The sequence below is a fragment of the Monopterus albus genome, unplaced genomic scaffold (genome assembly GCF_001952655.1).
Source record: "Monopterus albus unplaced genomic scaffold, M_albus_1.0 scaffold52.1, whole genome shotgun sequence".
Lineage (NCBI taxonomy): Eukaryota > Metazoa > Chordata > Actinopteri > Synbranchiformes > Synbranchidae > Monopterus > Monopterus albus.
This window is the reverse complement of record NW_018127932.1, coordinates 3,385,863-3,398,263: the sequence shown is the minus strand read 5'-3', so window position 1 is coordinate 3,398,263 and position 12,401 is coordinate 3,385,863. Positions and strand designations below refer to the sequence as shown.

The following is a 12,401-nucleotide window of genomic DNA, read 5'->3' as shown; positions in this document are numbered from 1 at the left end:
TTCCTGAGGAGGAGCTGGAGAAAGTGTCTGGAGAGAGGGAAGTCTGGGCATCTTTGCTTAGACTGCTGCCCCCGTGACCCGGTTCCGGATAAGCGGAGGAAAATGGATGGATGGATGGATGGATGGATGGCCATTTGATGTAGTTCGCCTTGTGGTCCAACGGGACATTTTTGAAATTCACTATGAACTTGACCAGTTACACGTCGTGTTGACCCATCAAAGTTCAAAGTGTTTATTGTCATATGCACAGTTAGGAAATGTGTTTCCCTGTACAATGAAATTTTTACTTTGCTGTCCACATGAATGCCACAAAATTCAAATGAAATATAAAGTAGATAAAACAAAATCTAAGGCACTTTAAGCAGCGCAGATGCAGCAATATAGTAGAAAAAATATACAAGAATATAACAATGTATGCTGCATGGGAGCAGCATGTGCAGCAGTCAACATTGTGCAATTATGCATGTGGAAGCTGAGAATGTAAACGGTACATCACATATTTCCTGGTAATAAACTCCTCAGCTGTTTAGGAGTCTGATGGCAGAGGGAAAGAAAGAGTTTTTCATTCTAGTGGTCCTGCATTTCACACTTCTGAACCTCCGGCCAGAGGGCAAAGAAGTGAACAGTCCATGCTGGGGGTGGGTGGGATCTTTGAGGATGGAGGCAGACTTCCTACACACCCTGTGGTGGTAAATGCTCTGCAGAGAGGGCAGTGGAGTCCTAGTGATCTTCTCTGCATGATCTGTAAAGTAAGCTAGTAACAGGGCTCCAGACTAACACCTCATCCTGTTGGCACTGGTGCCACCAAGTCTCTCAGATGGTGGCACTGCCTCTGTTTTATAACGGAATGCAAAAGAATTAGTATTTTTCATAATTTTTTTTTTATTTATTAAACCTTTCCATCCAAAGTGCAAGAGAAGGAAACCTAGTGAACACGTGAAATGGGAAAATGACTTCTGGAACAAGTTTCCACCATTTTTATGGAGTCACTGTGTTGCTTTATAGCCTGAACGTCAACATAATGATATCGATGACACTGATAATAAAGACTATTATTGAAGTATAAACTGATGAATTGTGCACATGCTTTGCTGTTTGTGTACATGATTTATTTGCTCCCTGCAGATCCTGGATGAGCATCTTACTGCTGCTAATACATTTCACCACCCTGTTTGTCACGTCTCACGACCATCTCTTTCGCGATCAGTTTAAAACAATCTTTATAATATATGTTGTCTGTAAACCATTTACTGTGAAATGGAGTGTGTTACTTGTATTTTGGACTTAAGGGTTTTACCTGTAGTGTGCCTCTTTCCAGCTGTCGGTTAGTGTGACTCTGACCTGGACTTGGTTAGGTTGTCGTAACTTTCAGCCTCCTTCACCTTTTTTCTTGTCACATGAACCTCTTAATGTGTTTGTGTCTCCATGTTACTGCCTGTGTGTCCTGGCAGGGTTTAGTTGTACCTCTCTCATGATTTACTCAAACCACAAGTGACTGTGCAGGTGTGTGTCTGTGTTTGTGTACTGTAGTCTTACAGGCTTATCAGGCTTTTAAAACCTCTGGCTTTAAGATACAAGCTTTTATCCATTGGACTGACCTGAACACTTTGATATGCTGGAGAAAGAGACAGTTTGATGGATGAATAAATGTTCTTTTCTGGTTTTTCTTTCAGGCAACCAGACAAACTTGTGGTGGTTTGGACACGCAGGAGTCGGCGGAAATCATCCAAGGTTTGTATTTGATGAGCTGCATTCTGACACAAAATAAATAAACGGTAAACTAAGATAATTGTTTTCCTGTTTGTCCTTCTGTCTTGCAGTCCCACAGCTGGCAGCCTGGCATTAAAAATCCTTACAGAGGTGTGGTGGTGTGGCCTGTACCAGAGAACATTGAGATCACTGTCACGCTCTTTAAGGTGGGTACAGCTGTTTTCATTAGAGCAGACATAAGCATTGCTCTGTTTGAGGTCGACCACAGTTGTTTATGGAACATGAGGGGCTTTATGCCAGTGAATAGCAGTGATGCTAACCTAGAAAAATAATTGCAAAGTTTTGCCTACTCACCTCTTATCAGAGTTGGGAGATTTAACAAGATTTTGTAACTAGAACGTCCATTTACTTGTAGTAAAACAGTTTTGTCTGTGACACCCTTGTACAGATGGTGTCTGTCACCATGCTATATTATGTAAAGACAGACTAAGTCAGTCATTTATTTTACATATATCACTGTCAACTTGGACACTATGGCAGAAAGTGTGAAAGCCTGCAGCCTTTGAAAGATGTGAGCATTTATCCAGCAGCAAGCATCTAACATTTCCATTTTGGGAAGTGTGTGACTTTTCAGAGCTTGACCCATACTAGGACAAAAAATGTTATTGATATTGCAAAGCCTATAAAGATTTGACAGTTCTGTTTTAAACTGCTTTCTTAACTTTACGGAATAGCAGTACTAAGTTCCTGTAGTACCCTTTCAGCATAAAAATATTTCTTAATGCCTAATAACTTTAGATGTTATAGCATTGTATTGACTGAAGACTGAAACTAATGCAGGCAGAGTTTTAAAGATGCTCTACAGTGGAAACAGCTGGGCTCAGCAGTATTGCAGTCTGTACCTCAGCCAGACACCAGCAGGTAGGCTTAGCTGTACTTTGTAGATGGCAAGAAAATACAGATTTTAAGAAGTAACTTAACTGGGCCATGCACTGGCTGCTCATGTAAGCAGAATCAACCCTAACAGACAGTGTGCGGAAAGCAGAGGGACACTTAGCACCAGCCAGTCCTTAGTGAACACTGGCTTTGAAGCTTTACAACACATCTGCATTCTCCAAACAGTTCATGTTTAACAGCAGCAGTAAACACTGAAGACAACACCATAAACTCAGATGGCTGGTAAAGCCATGCTCTGCTGGCTTTTTGAAGCCTTTGTGAAATAATGAAGCATTTAAAATTTGGAAAGATGAGTCAGCAGTATGACTTGCCATGTGTGTCTGTGCCCTTGTGGGCGTTTTGTGTTTGACTGTTGTGCCAGACTGCAAGAATATTGATTTCCTGGGGTGTGACACAAGCACAGTCAAACAGAAAGACCTTCAGTGCATGTGTTTGCTTCTCTGGTCCTGCAACAACAGTTATACTCGGTATCAAGTTTATTGATTAATCGTTTTGTCTGTACAAAGCCAAAAAGAGAACAATATAAACAATCAGAAATGCCTAACACATTATATTACCAGAGCCTGAAGTGCTGTATTAAAATAGCACATTTTGATGGTAAATATCTGGTAACAAAGCAAATTCTAGGAGCTATATCTAGGAAATGTTTTGTGGTTTTGTTTGATAAATGACTTGATTAGGAGTAAACTTTAGCGTGTATTTGTGTATGCGCTGGTTTACCCATCCATTGGTTGTATGACCTGTGTGCATAAAAGGAGGGGGTGGATCAGGCTTGACTTACACTGACTTACACTCTGTGTCCTGCAGTGATTTGCGTTTGTGTATGTTTGCGTTTCTTTGTGTGCTCATGGAGGCCAGTGAAGGTCTCCTATGCTGTCTTGCTGCCTCCATTACCGTCTCCTCTCATCACTGGGAGGATGACAGGAAGATGTACAACTACAGTAGACTGACAAAAAAGACAGCAAGAGAACTATAATTTTGATTTTCTATGTTCTCAAGTCAGAATTTTTCTTTTCTGTTCAATTTAAAACTTTTCTGTGTTGCAAATTTCCTGGTTATTAGAAGATTTATAATAGAATCATTGGGTTGCTGATAATTCATGGTTCTATATGAAGTGTAGTTTTATGTGGTTGCAGTCTGCTCTGATTACACGGTATATTATGTACTTAAGCATTTCTTTGTTCATTGCCCTTGCAGGACCCCCATGCAGAGGAGTTTGAAGACAAAGAGTGGACTTTTGTCATTGAAAATGTGAGTACAAAGTTATGTCTTTTTAATTTTGTCCCCTCAGCCTTTGTTAGTGCATTGACGCACTCTCTTTCTTATTGTGTATATTAGTACGCTGATCTTTTGTGGTGCTTTATGAACCTTGTGGAAATATAAAGGTCCTGGACAATCAAGGGGACCTGGGCGATGACCGATGTCTGCAACTTATACTTAAAACAAGTCAAAGAAGTGTGTTCTCCAATCTCCTGTTTTTCCCGTGAATCCTGCTTGCATTACATGTGCAGGTTCTGCCACCATGTGGTCAGCTCATACTATTGCATGCTGCCTCTTCCCTCAGTCTGAATGCCAACCAACAGAGTTGATACACTGGCACAGACTGTGAGTGTGAATTTTTGTTTACTTGTTTATGGCAGTAACAGCTTTCATTTCAACAAGCAGTTGTAGAGTGTCAGTTACCACTTGTTGTGTCCACAAAGGTGTAGACTGACTTACAGCTTGTAAATTCAATATCACCAAGGGCTGGCAGTATTTATATGTACTCATGTATTTACTCAAGTGTTGACTAGTTTATTTGTCATTACCAGTGTTCGAACAACTGCTTTCCCCTAATGCAACAGTGAATTTCTTGCTCTTCTCATCATTTTTGTTATATTGATCACTTTGCTGATCAAGACAACAGATGCAGAGGAAAGAATGACCATCTGCAAAGCAATTGTATGCCTTACAGTACCAGAGTAAGCTAGGACTCATGTTGAATAACAGAAAACAGGGAAGGTCAGGAGAGAGAGGGAATAGCACAAAAGAGAAAGAGAAGTGGAGACTAGTTAAGCATGTGTCAGTCGTCTACCAGGGAACTGCTCACAAGTAATTTGCTGTGCTGCATATTTTTGCTGAACCCAGATCTGTGGCATGTGATGCCTTAGTGTTTAGTTAGAAGGCTTCTACAGAAACCGATGACTAATGCTTTCTGTGGCAGTGCAGTGATGTAGTCTCAAAGAAATGTTGTCTGTATGAAAATCTGTTAGTGTTCTCTGACACGGGTGGAAAACCTAAGATGATCTCAGTATCGTTCTACTAATGTGATTGTGATAACTGATAAAATGGTCTTTTGCTCTGTGAGGTCAGAGGTCAAGATTAGCCATCGAGTGGCGACTTTTGATCTGGTTGGAGCATTTCGTGGCTTGTTTGAGCGTTATGGGTGTGTTTTATTTTAAAGAAACTGTCACACCTTAACCTCTAGAGTCCTGAGCTTTGGAAACCCAAGCTGTGCGGTCCTCATATGAGGACGCAGGGACTCTAGAGGTTAATGCCAGCCTTCAGTTTCTGAGCAGTGCAAGCCTTTACATGTATGGCCAGGTGAAGAATTGCTTTCATATTTGGAAAAAAATGGATTCTGACTACTCTGACTTACTCTGACTTGAGTTTTTATGAAATTATAGTTGTTTTCTATAGGTAGATTTTTAGTAAAAGATGTACTGCATTTTAATGAAACATTAGCGTTCTCTTTTGTCAGAGGAATAGCTGACAGAGGAATAAATCTTTAAACTTTAGCAATGAAGCTACAGTTTTGAGAGTGACAAGAACAAGGAAATACATTTTTAACAAAGCTGATGCAAACTTTCCGTGACATGTAAACATTTAGACTGTCAAGCCAAAGAGCAGCATTATTAGTGTTAGAACTTTGAGAGTCCTCCGCCCTCTTCTTTTTTAAGAATGTTGGTAGAACAAAAGTGTAGGAGACCGGGATGAGTGGTTTGACATGTTACTTTCTGCGTGTGTCAAAGGAACAACAGCAGAAATAGCTCGACCTTAGACAAGTAGGTCAGCTAGTGTTTTCTGGTCAGAGCATGAGAGAGAGCACAAAGAGCATGAAAGGGAGGATAAAAAAATAATCCAGGTTTGTGGGTTTGCCGGTGTCTCTGCATACTTGACTAATGACAGACAGATCAAAGCTGCTCCAGTCTTCTGACCTTTTTTTTAGACAGACTTGCACGTCATAGCAACATGTGACAGACCAGTGGTGTGATGGTTTAAGGTTTGTTTTGCATTATTTAGAAAATAGTTTTAAGGGATTGCATGAGTACACATATGTATGGCTTGTGTTATGTATAAATAAGGTTTCCTTTTTAAACCATAAGATAGGTTTTATAAGTAATAAAGTCATTAGATTAATTATGCTTGTTTGGGTTATAATGTTTTTTAAACATTCACATTTAAAACCTGAATTTGTTCCTTTCAAACCTTGTAGATCTTGAAAGAGATAAATGAGTGTGAATGTTGTAATCTTGCGATTTAGGCTCACTGTCTGATTACAGTATTTGGGTGTTTGTCATTGTGTGCTAAATACCTTAAAGAATAATAACACTATAGTAAGCAGGAGAGAGTAGACTGGTTAATGGAATATAGCAGATTAAAACAGTCAGCTCTTTGATAGACTGGCAAACTGTGCAGGGTGTACCCCGCCTCTCGCCCAGTGTCAGCTGGGACTGGCTGCAGCCCTCTGCGATCCTCTTCAGCGTAACTGGTATAGATACTGGATGGAAACAGTAAGACACATTATTGTACTCCAAAACAGTGTTCCTTTATCCAAGTGGTCTAAATTATTCCAAATCCTGGGAGCCTTTTAATTTGAAAGCCTTCTAATTATATTTAAACTGTGATTTCTCACAAATTAACAGAGCAGATGAGCAGAAATTAAGGAATTATAAATTGACCACAAGAGGGCAGTCTAGCCTAAGTCTAGCCTGTAAAAACCCCAGGTATTCACTGCTTAATTCACTGGGTCACTCTTTTATGTCACCTGTGTGTGTCAGTAGGAAAGGTGTCTTTGTGTGGCTGCATGTGCCTGTATATTTGTGACCATCCATCCATCCATCCATTTTCCTCCACTTATCTGGGACCGGGTCGCGGGGGCAGCAGTTTAAGCAAAGATGCCCAGACTTCCCTCTCTCCAGACACTTCCTCCAGAGGCATTCCCAGGCCAGCCGAGAGACATAGTCCCTCCAGTCTGTCCTGGGTCTTCCCCGGGGCCTCCTCTCGGTGGGACATGCCCAGAACACCTCCCTAGGAAGGCGCCCAGGAGGCACCCGAAACAGATGCCCGAGCCACCTCAGCTGTCTCCTCTCGATGTGGAGGAGCAGCGGTTCTACTCTGAGCTCCTCCCGGGTGACTGAGCTCCTCACCCTATCTCTAAGGGTGACGATGTGTATGACAAAAGGTGTAACCATAAATGTTGGTATGTGTCTGGTCATATTTTCTTCTGACTTTCCGTGTGTGAACGAGTACAGAGATGACTCAGATCTCCCATGTTACACCCACCTTTCAGGTAACTGAGCTAATATGCAGTTATGGAAAGATGAATAAATGTGCTAGTGGGTGTTTCTCTGAGGAAGAGGAACAGAAAAAGAGGAGAGGTGAGTTCTCCTGACCCCTCATCAGACAGCAGAGGAGAAAGGGGAAGCATCTTAATCTGGGGGCCCAACCTTGCACTAGGCTAATCCCTCCCTGTCGAATCACTGGACCTGGATAAATTGTATTTTGTCATTGAAAATGGCAGTATCAGACACTACCCTTTTCTCTCCTCTATTTGTTCGTCTGCCAAGGCAAATCGTATAATCAAATGATGGAAGGAGAGAGAATGAACAAGAGAAAGCGAGGAAGAGGTGGCAGGCTGAAAATGGCTACACACTAGTATCTCTAAATTGCATGCTACCCTTGCCTTTCACCCTTTTTAAAATAGGCGCATATTATCAAAAAGGTGGGCAAATTGAGAGTCGAAAGATTGGATGGCTATATTTGAAGGTATTGTGCTGACAGGCTCTTTTGTGTGTATGTGTGTATTTTTCTCAGCGTTTGCATATCAACCAAAGCTGGAGATGGGAGACCAACTTCCCTCATCTTCAAAGCTTTGTGGGAGGATTTAAATAACACACACACGCACACACACAACTGTTGTATTTAAAGTGAGAAGCTATCATGTCTGAATACATTGGCTATACAGTGATACACACTCCAAAGCCCACTCTCCCTGCTCCTCCCCCATCTCTTCCTTCAAGTCGTATTTCACCTTTTTCACTCACATTACATCAATGTCACTCAAAAAAAAGGGAATTTCAACATTTATGGCTGCTCTGCCAAATCACCACTCACACTGTTTGACAGTCTATCTGCTGTCTGGTACCGCATTTTAAATATCGGTTTTGAAAAAGCCGCCTAAAATACTGATGCCCTGTAGCCATCTTTACACAGTGATTACATTAAGGGCAACTTAAAAGGTTTGTCACACACCCATTCAAAACCTGGAGGATACTGACCTTAGGGTGTTGGCTTACTTTTACTTGAATGTATTGGTTTGGCATTCAAAAGAATGGTGTCTGGACCAACGTTTGACTTATTTGGCGATGTACTATACATGTATTTAGAGGCCATGTTTTTCATGCTTTCTGTTTGCCTCCCCAGAGCTTTTTCACTTTCTCGTTCTCTCTTTAGTAATGTCCTGTCTATTGTGGACCGCCTCCAACTCCATTAAGGCTGTTTCCATGCCACATAGCTCCCACTTACACACACTCATACAGGCGCACTTTGCCGTACACTGAAACACAGTCATTTTACCATTTTACCATGCACACAGTGAGAACCTATGACACACATGCACAGAGGCTGCCTTACCTCCATCTCGCACTCCGTACAGATACACCCACTCTCTGTATTGTACCCATAGCCGTGGTGTGTATACTGCCCCCCTCCCCTCTCTCTGTCTGGAACACATTACGTAGGCCAGTGGCTTGTGAGCACCGACTGGGCCTCAGGGAAGAAAAACACAATTATTTCAGCCCTCGGCTATTCACGCAAAGGTGACAAAAGCTGGTATGAAGTATGAAATCCCAAAAGTTTCTCCCGTGCCGAGGCTGACAAATTGGGATTAATTTGTGCTCGTGTGCATGTGTGTCTCTCCAAAGTTTTCACCTTTGCTCATTTCTTATTCTTTAAAATAGTTTGAACTCAAAAGGCCTAATTTATTGTGTCTGAAAGAAGAGGGTGTTTACTCAGGTGGTTTGGGCGGGCTCACAATGCTAATTTTAAATAAAATATGTTGTAGTTATAAGCTTGAATGATGAGAACTGTTGTACACACACACACATGCTTTCCAAATTAATTTCATCTAATTAATCGCCCTGAGGAGAGGCAACAGATGCTGGTGATTACCCCCCGTGCCTGTACCACTCCCTTTGTGGGCACATAACACACAAGCATAAACACAAAGAAGGGCACACACGTACACACAACACAGCTCTAAATGTTGCCATTTTCTGCCACTATGCAGCTAACGTGCATTATTTCTGTGCGCTGAATATTTTTGTAGACTAAATAGGAAAATTACACACTTGCTTTGCAGTAGTATAGAGCAAATTTACCCCCATACAGTTTAGCTCACAGCAAAAAACAACAACTTAAAATGTGCATGCAAGTGTGTGTCATTGTGTATGTGTGAGAAAGTACACCTATGTCTGGGATCTATGGACCTGGATATGTGTGCAGTTAGGTACCGTATGTGTTGGGGCGCTGTGTGTTTGTGTTAGTGGGATGCAGGTGGCTGTCTAGGCCGGGTGGGCCCTCCTGTCGCCCTAATAGGCTTACGGGCCCCTAATCCACAGCAAACCACCCTGTCACATGGTTGGTCTACTGACTAACTGCTACCACCATCACGAGGTGTGTGTCTCTCCCACCATGTCTGTGCTGGTGTCATGTTGGCGTGCAACAGAAACTGTCTGCCCATGTGGGGGTGTATCTCTTTTCTTTCCTTAGTGTGTGTAGGTGTGTCAGAATGTGTTACTTTGTATATACTATATATGGAGCACAATTTGTATAATTAACTGATTTGTTGATAATCCAGCATGAAACGCTGCAGCGTCTCTGTTATAGTAAAGGAGAGATCTTTTCACTTTAGCCCATTGGTTAGACAAAACAAAGAACTGAAGGCATTATCAATAATTTGCTGATATTTTATAGATCTAAAGAATTGGCCTGGCCTCCTACCTTTGGGAAAAATAATAGGAACACCTGTTAATGTAGCACAATACAATTCAACACCATCACAGACTGCAGCTTTCAGAATGATCATACAGGTGAATCAACATTTTCACCTTCATGAAGGGAGGATTAGTTTTAGCTTGGTGTACAAACTATCAGCTGAGCTGAGTGTACAGTATGTGGTTATTGAAACATACAGTCATACACATATGCTCAAACACAGGCACCCACTGCTCTGCATAGTTTTGGCACACACAATATCTTCTATCTTTGAGTGTGTGTCTGTTTTGCTAGCATGCATACTTGCGCATGTTTGTTAATTAAACTGATTAAACTGTTGCCCCATGACGATGTGGTGCTTTGCTTCTGTGCTTGTCATCTTTTTTTTATACTCTTTCTCTCTTTGTGTGTGTTTGTGCAGCAATTGGTATTTTGTCTTTGTGTTTTTCAGTCTGCTTTGCTGTTTTATCCTTGCTCTGGTTATTCTTTAGTCTCTTGTCCTTCTGTGTCTGTATACCCCCTTATGGTGTGTGTGTGTGTCATGTGCATACAGCCTGTGTATGCGGTTGGTGAGACTGTGTACGTCTTCATGTTTGAATGCGTGACTGTGTATCTGTGTGTTGTGTGAGTGAGTGTCTTGTCCCACTGGTCCAGGTTGTGACCTCGGCTTTCATCTCTGTAGTCTGAGGCTCCTGCTGCCCGCTGTGCTCTGCTCCTAGCCAGCAACACAGCAGATGTCACCACACACCTCAGCAACCACATACACAGTCACACAAAACACAAAATATACACAGTTTCTCTCTTTTAAATGTGCACTCAAGCACACGTGCTTATTTAAAAGACATGACATGTAGCCCCTCACAACACTGAACATTTTGAGAAGTCATTAGTTAAGTATTTGTGGAGTTGTTTTGATGAATGTTGGCACACAAGCTCCAGTTGTCTTGAATATTTCCTATTATGTGGCCGTTTTCTGCTTTTCGTTCCTGAGAGCTACAGTCCTGATGTCTAATTGGTGGCTCTTGGTCGTGCCACACTCTCTGTTATCAGTCATCTATGAAGTCATGCTCCATCACTTCATGGGTTCACTTCCTGTCACCTGCTCTCCTCCTCTAATCTGGCTTTTCCCTCCATGTCTTCATCCTCATCTCACCTTGTTTTTGGTGTCATGTGTTACATTGTGATAATGGGTGGTCAGACAGTTTTGTTGCGATGTGAGGTGCGATTGGACAACGACAGCAGAATAGTTATCTCCATCTCTCATTTATTTTTCCTCTGTGTGACTTAAGATGGCTGCTTGTGATGGAGACAGGCCGGTGTGGCCCACAAAACACTGGCCCTGGCAAATCCTCCTGTTTATCCCCAAGCTTGACCTGCTGGGTGTGCATGGGCCTGTTGTTCACTTGAGAAATACACATGTGATGTGTGCGTTGATGGTGGCAGTGACAGAATATGTTTATACATGCACGGAGGCGTTGATGAACTTAGGTTATACATGTGCATAGGGTGACTTGTTTGTCATTATCTCATTAAAATCCACTCATAGTGAGTTTGTGGATCAGCGTTTTAGGGAGTGAACATAGACATACCGAGTTGGCAGTAAACTGAGGCAGCTGTTCTGCTAAGTGGCAATGAATGGGGACTTATGATGTGCTCCACTGCTAAGACAGCCACTGAGAGTTAGATTTATATCCCAAACAGAGACTTGTTTGGGGATCAGTCTATTTGGAGCTTTCCACCGTGAGAGGATTGGGCAAGGAATTTGAGGTGCCAGGCATACACCCGTGAGTGTTGAGATCTGGTGAAGGTTGCACCATTTCTAAGTCACTTCAAAAAGATCGTAAGTGGCTCATCCATAATGTACATATTTAGATATGAGAGAGGGTGGTTTGTGTTTTTCTGAGCCCGCCTCATGTAAATGCACATAAACAGAACTGGGGAACCCTATTGTTCTGACATAGAAAAGGAATTGCAAAGAAGAAGCACTCTCCCATGCACACACATGCGTGCGGGCACACAGCTCCTTATCCAATCCCTCCACTAATTCCCCCTTGGTAGAAGGTGTTCATTGTTTCTTTTTCATTCTAATCTCTCCCTCTCCTTTTTTTTTTTTTTTAAATCCATATTAGATTCACTTTGAGTTGGCCACAATCAGAGGCACTGAAGCAGAGCATCACCCTGCTAATGCTCTTTGTCTCCCCAGATTTGTCACTTAGCTTGGAGAGTACACCTTTGTCATGGAGCAGGGTGGGAGAGAGGCAGACTTTTCATTGGGGCAATTGTTTCCTGTCACAGGGCATCTTAACCCCCCTCCCCCCTTAAGCAAATCAGCTTTGCTCTGGATTAGGGCCCTATCATAACTCCCTCAGATCTCAGCAGCCTGCCTAAAACAGCTAAAACAAACAGATCCTTAATGTGAGAATTGAGTGGATATAGCGATTCTGACCCCCACCCCCAGCAACAAAACCTTTTCTTTA

The 12,401-nt window shown here is 42.1% G+C and overlaps 1 protein-coding gene across 7 annotated transcripts in view; it reads left to right on the top strand.

Annotated features, from left to right (window-relative positions):
* The window catches only part of ehbp1 (EH domain binding protein 1), a 124,285-nt gene that overhangs the window by 11,984 nt on the left and 99,900 nt on the right, over positions 1 to 12,401 (top strand). For all 7 annotated transcript variants that reach the window (XM_020601649.1, XM_020601648.1, XM_020601651.1 and 4 more), the window contains exons 3-5: positions 1,674 to 1,731; positions 1,821 to 1,916; positions 3,865 to 3,918. In XM_020601649.1, the coding sequence (XP_020457305.1) occupies positions 1,674 to 1,731; positions 1,821 to 1,916; positions 3,865 to 3,918 (208 nt within the window). The remainder of the gene's footprint in view (positions 1 to 1,673; positions 1,732 to 1,820; positions 1,917 to 3,864; positions 3,919 to 12,401) is intronic.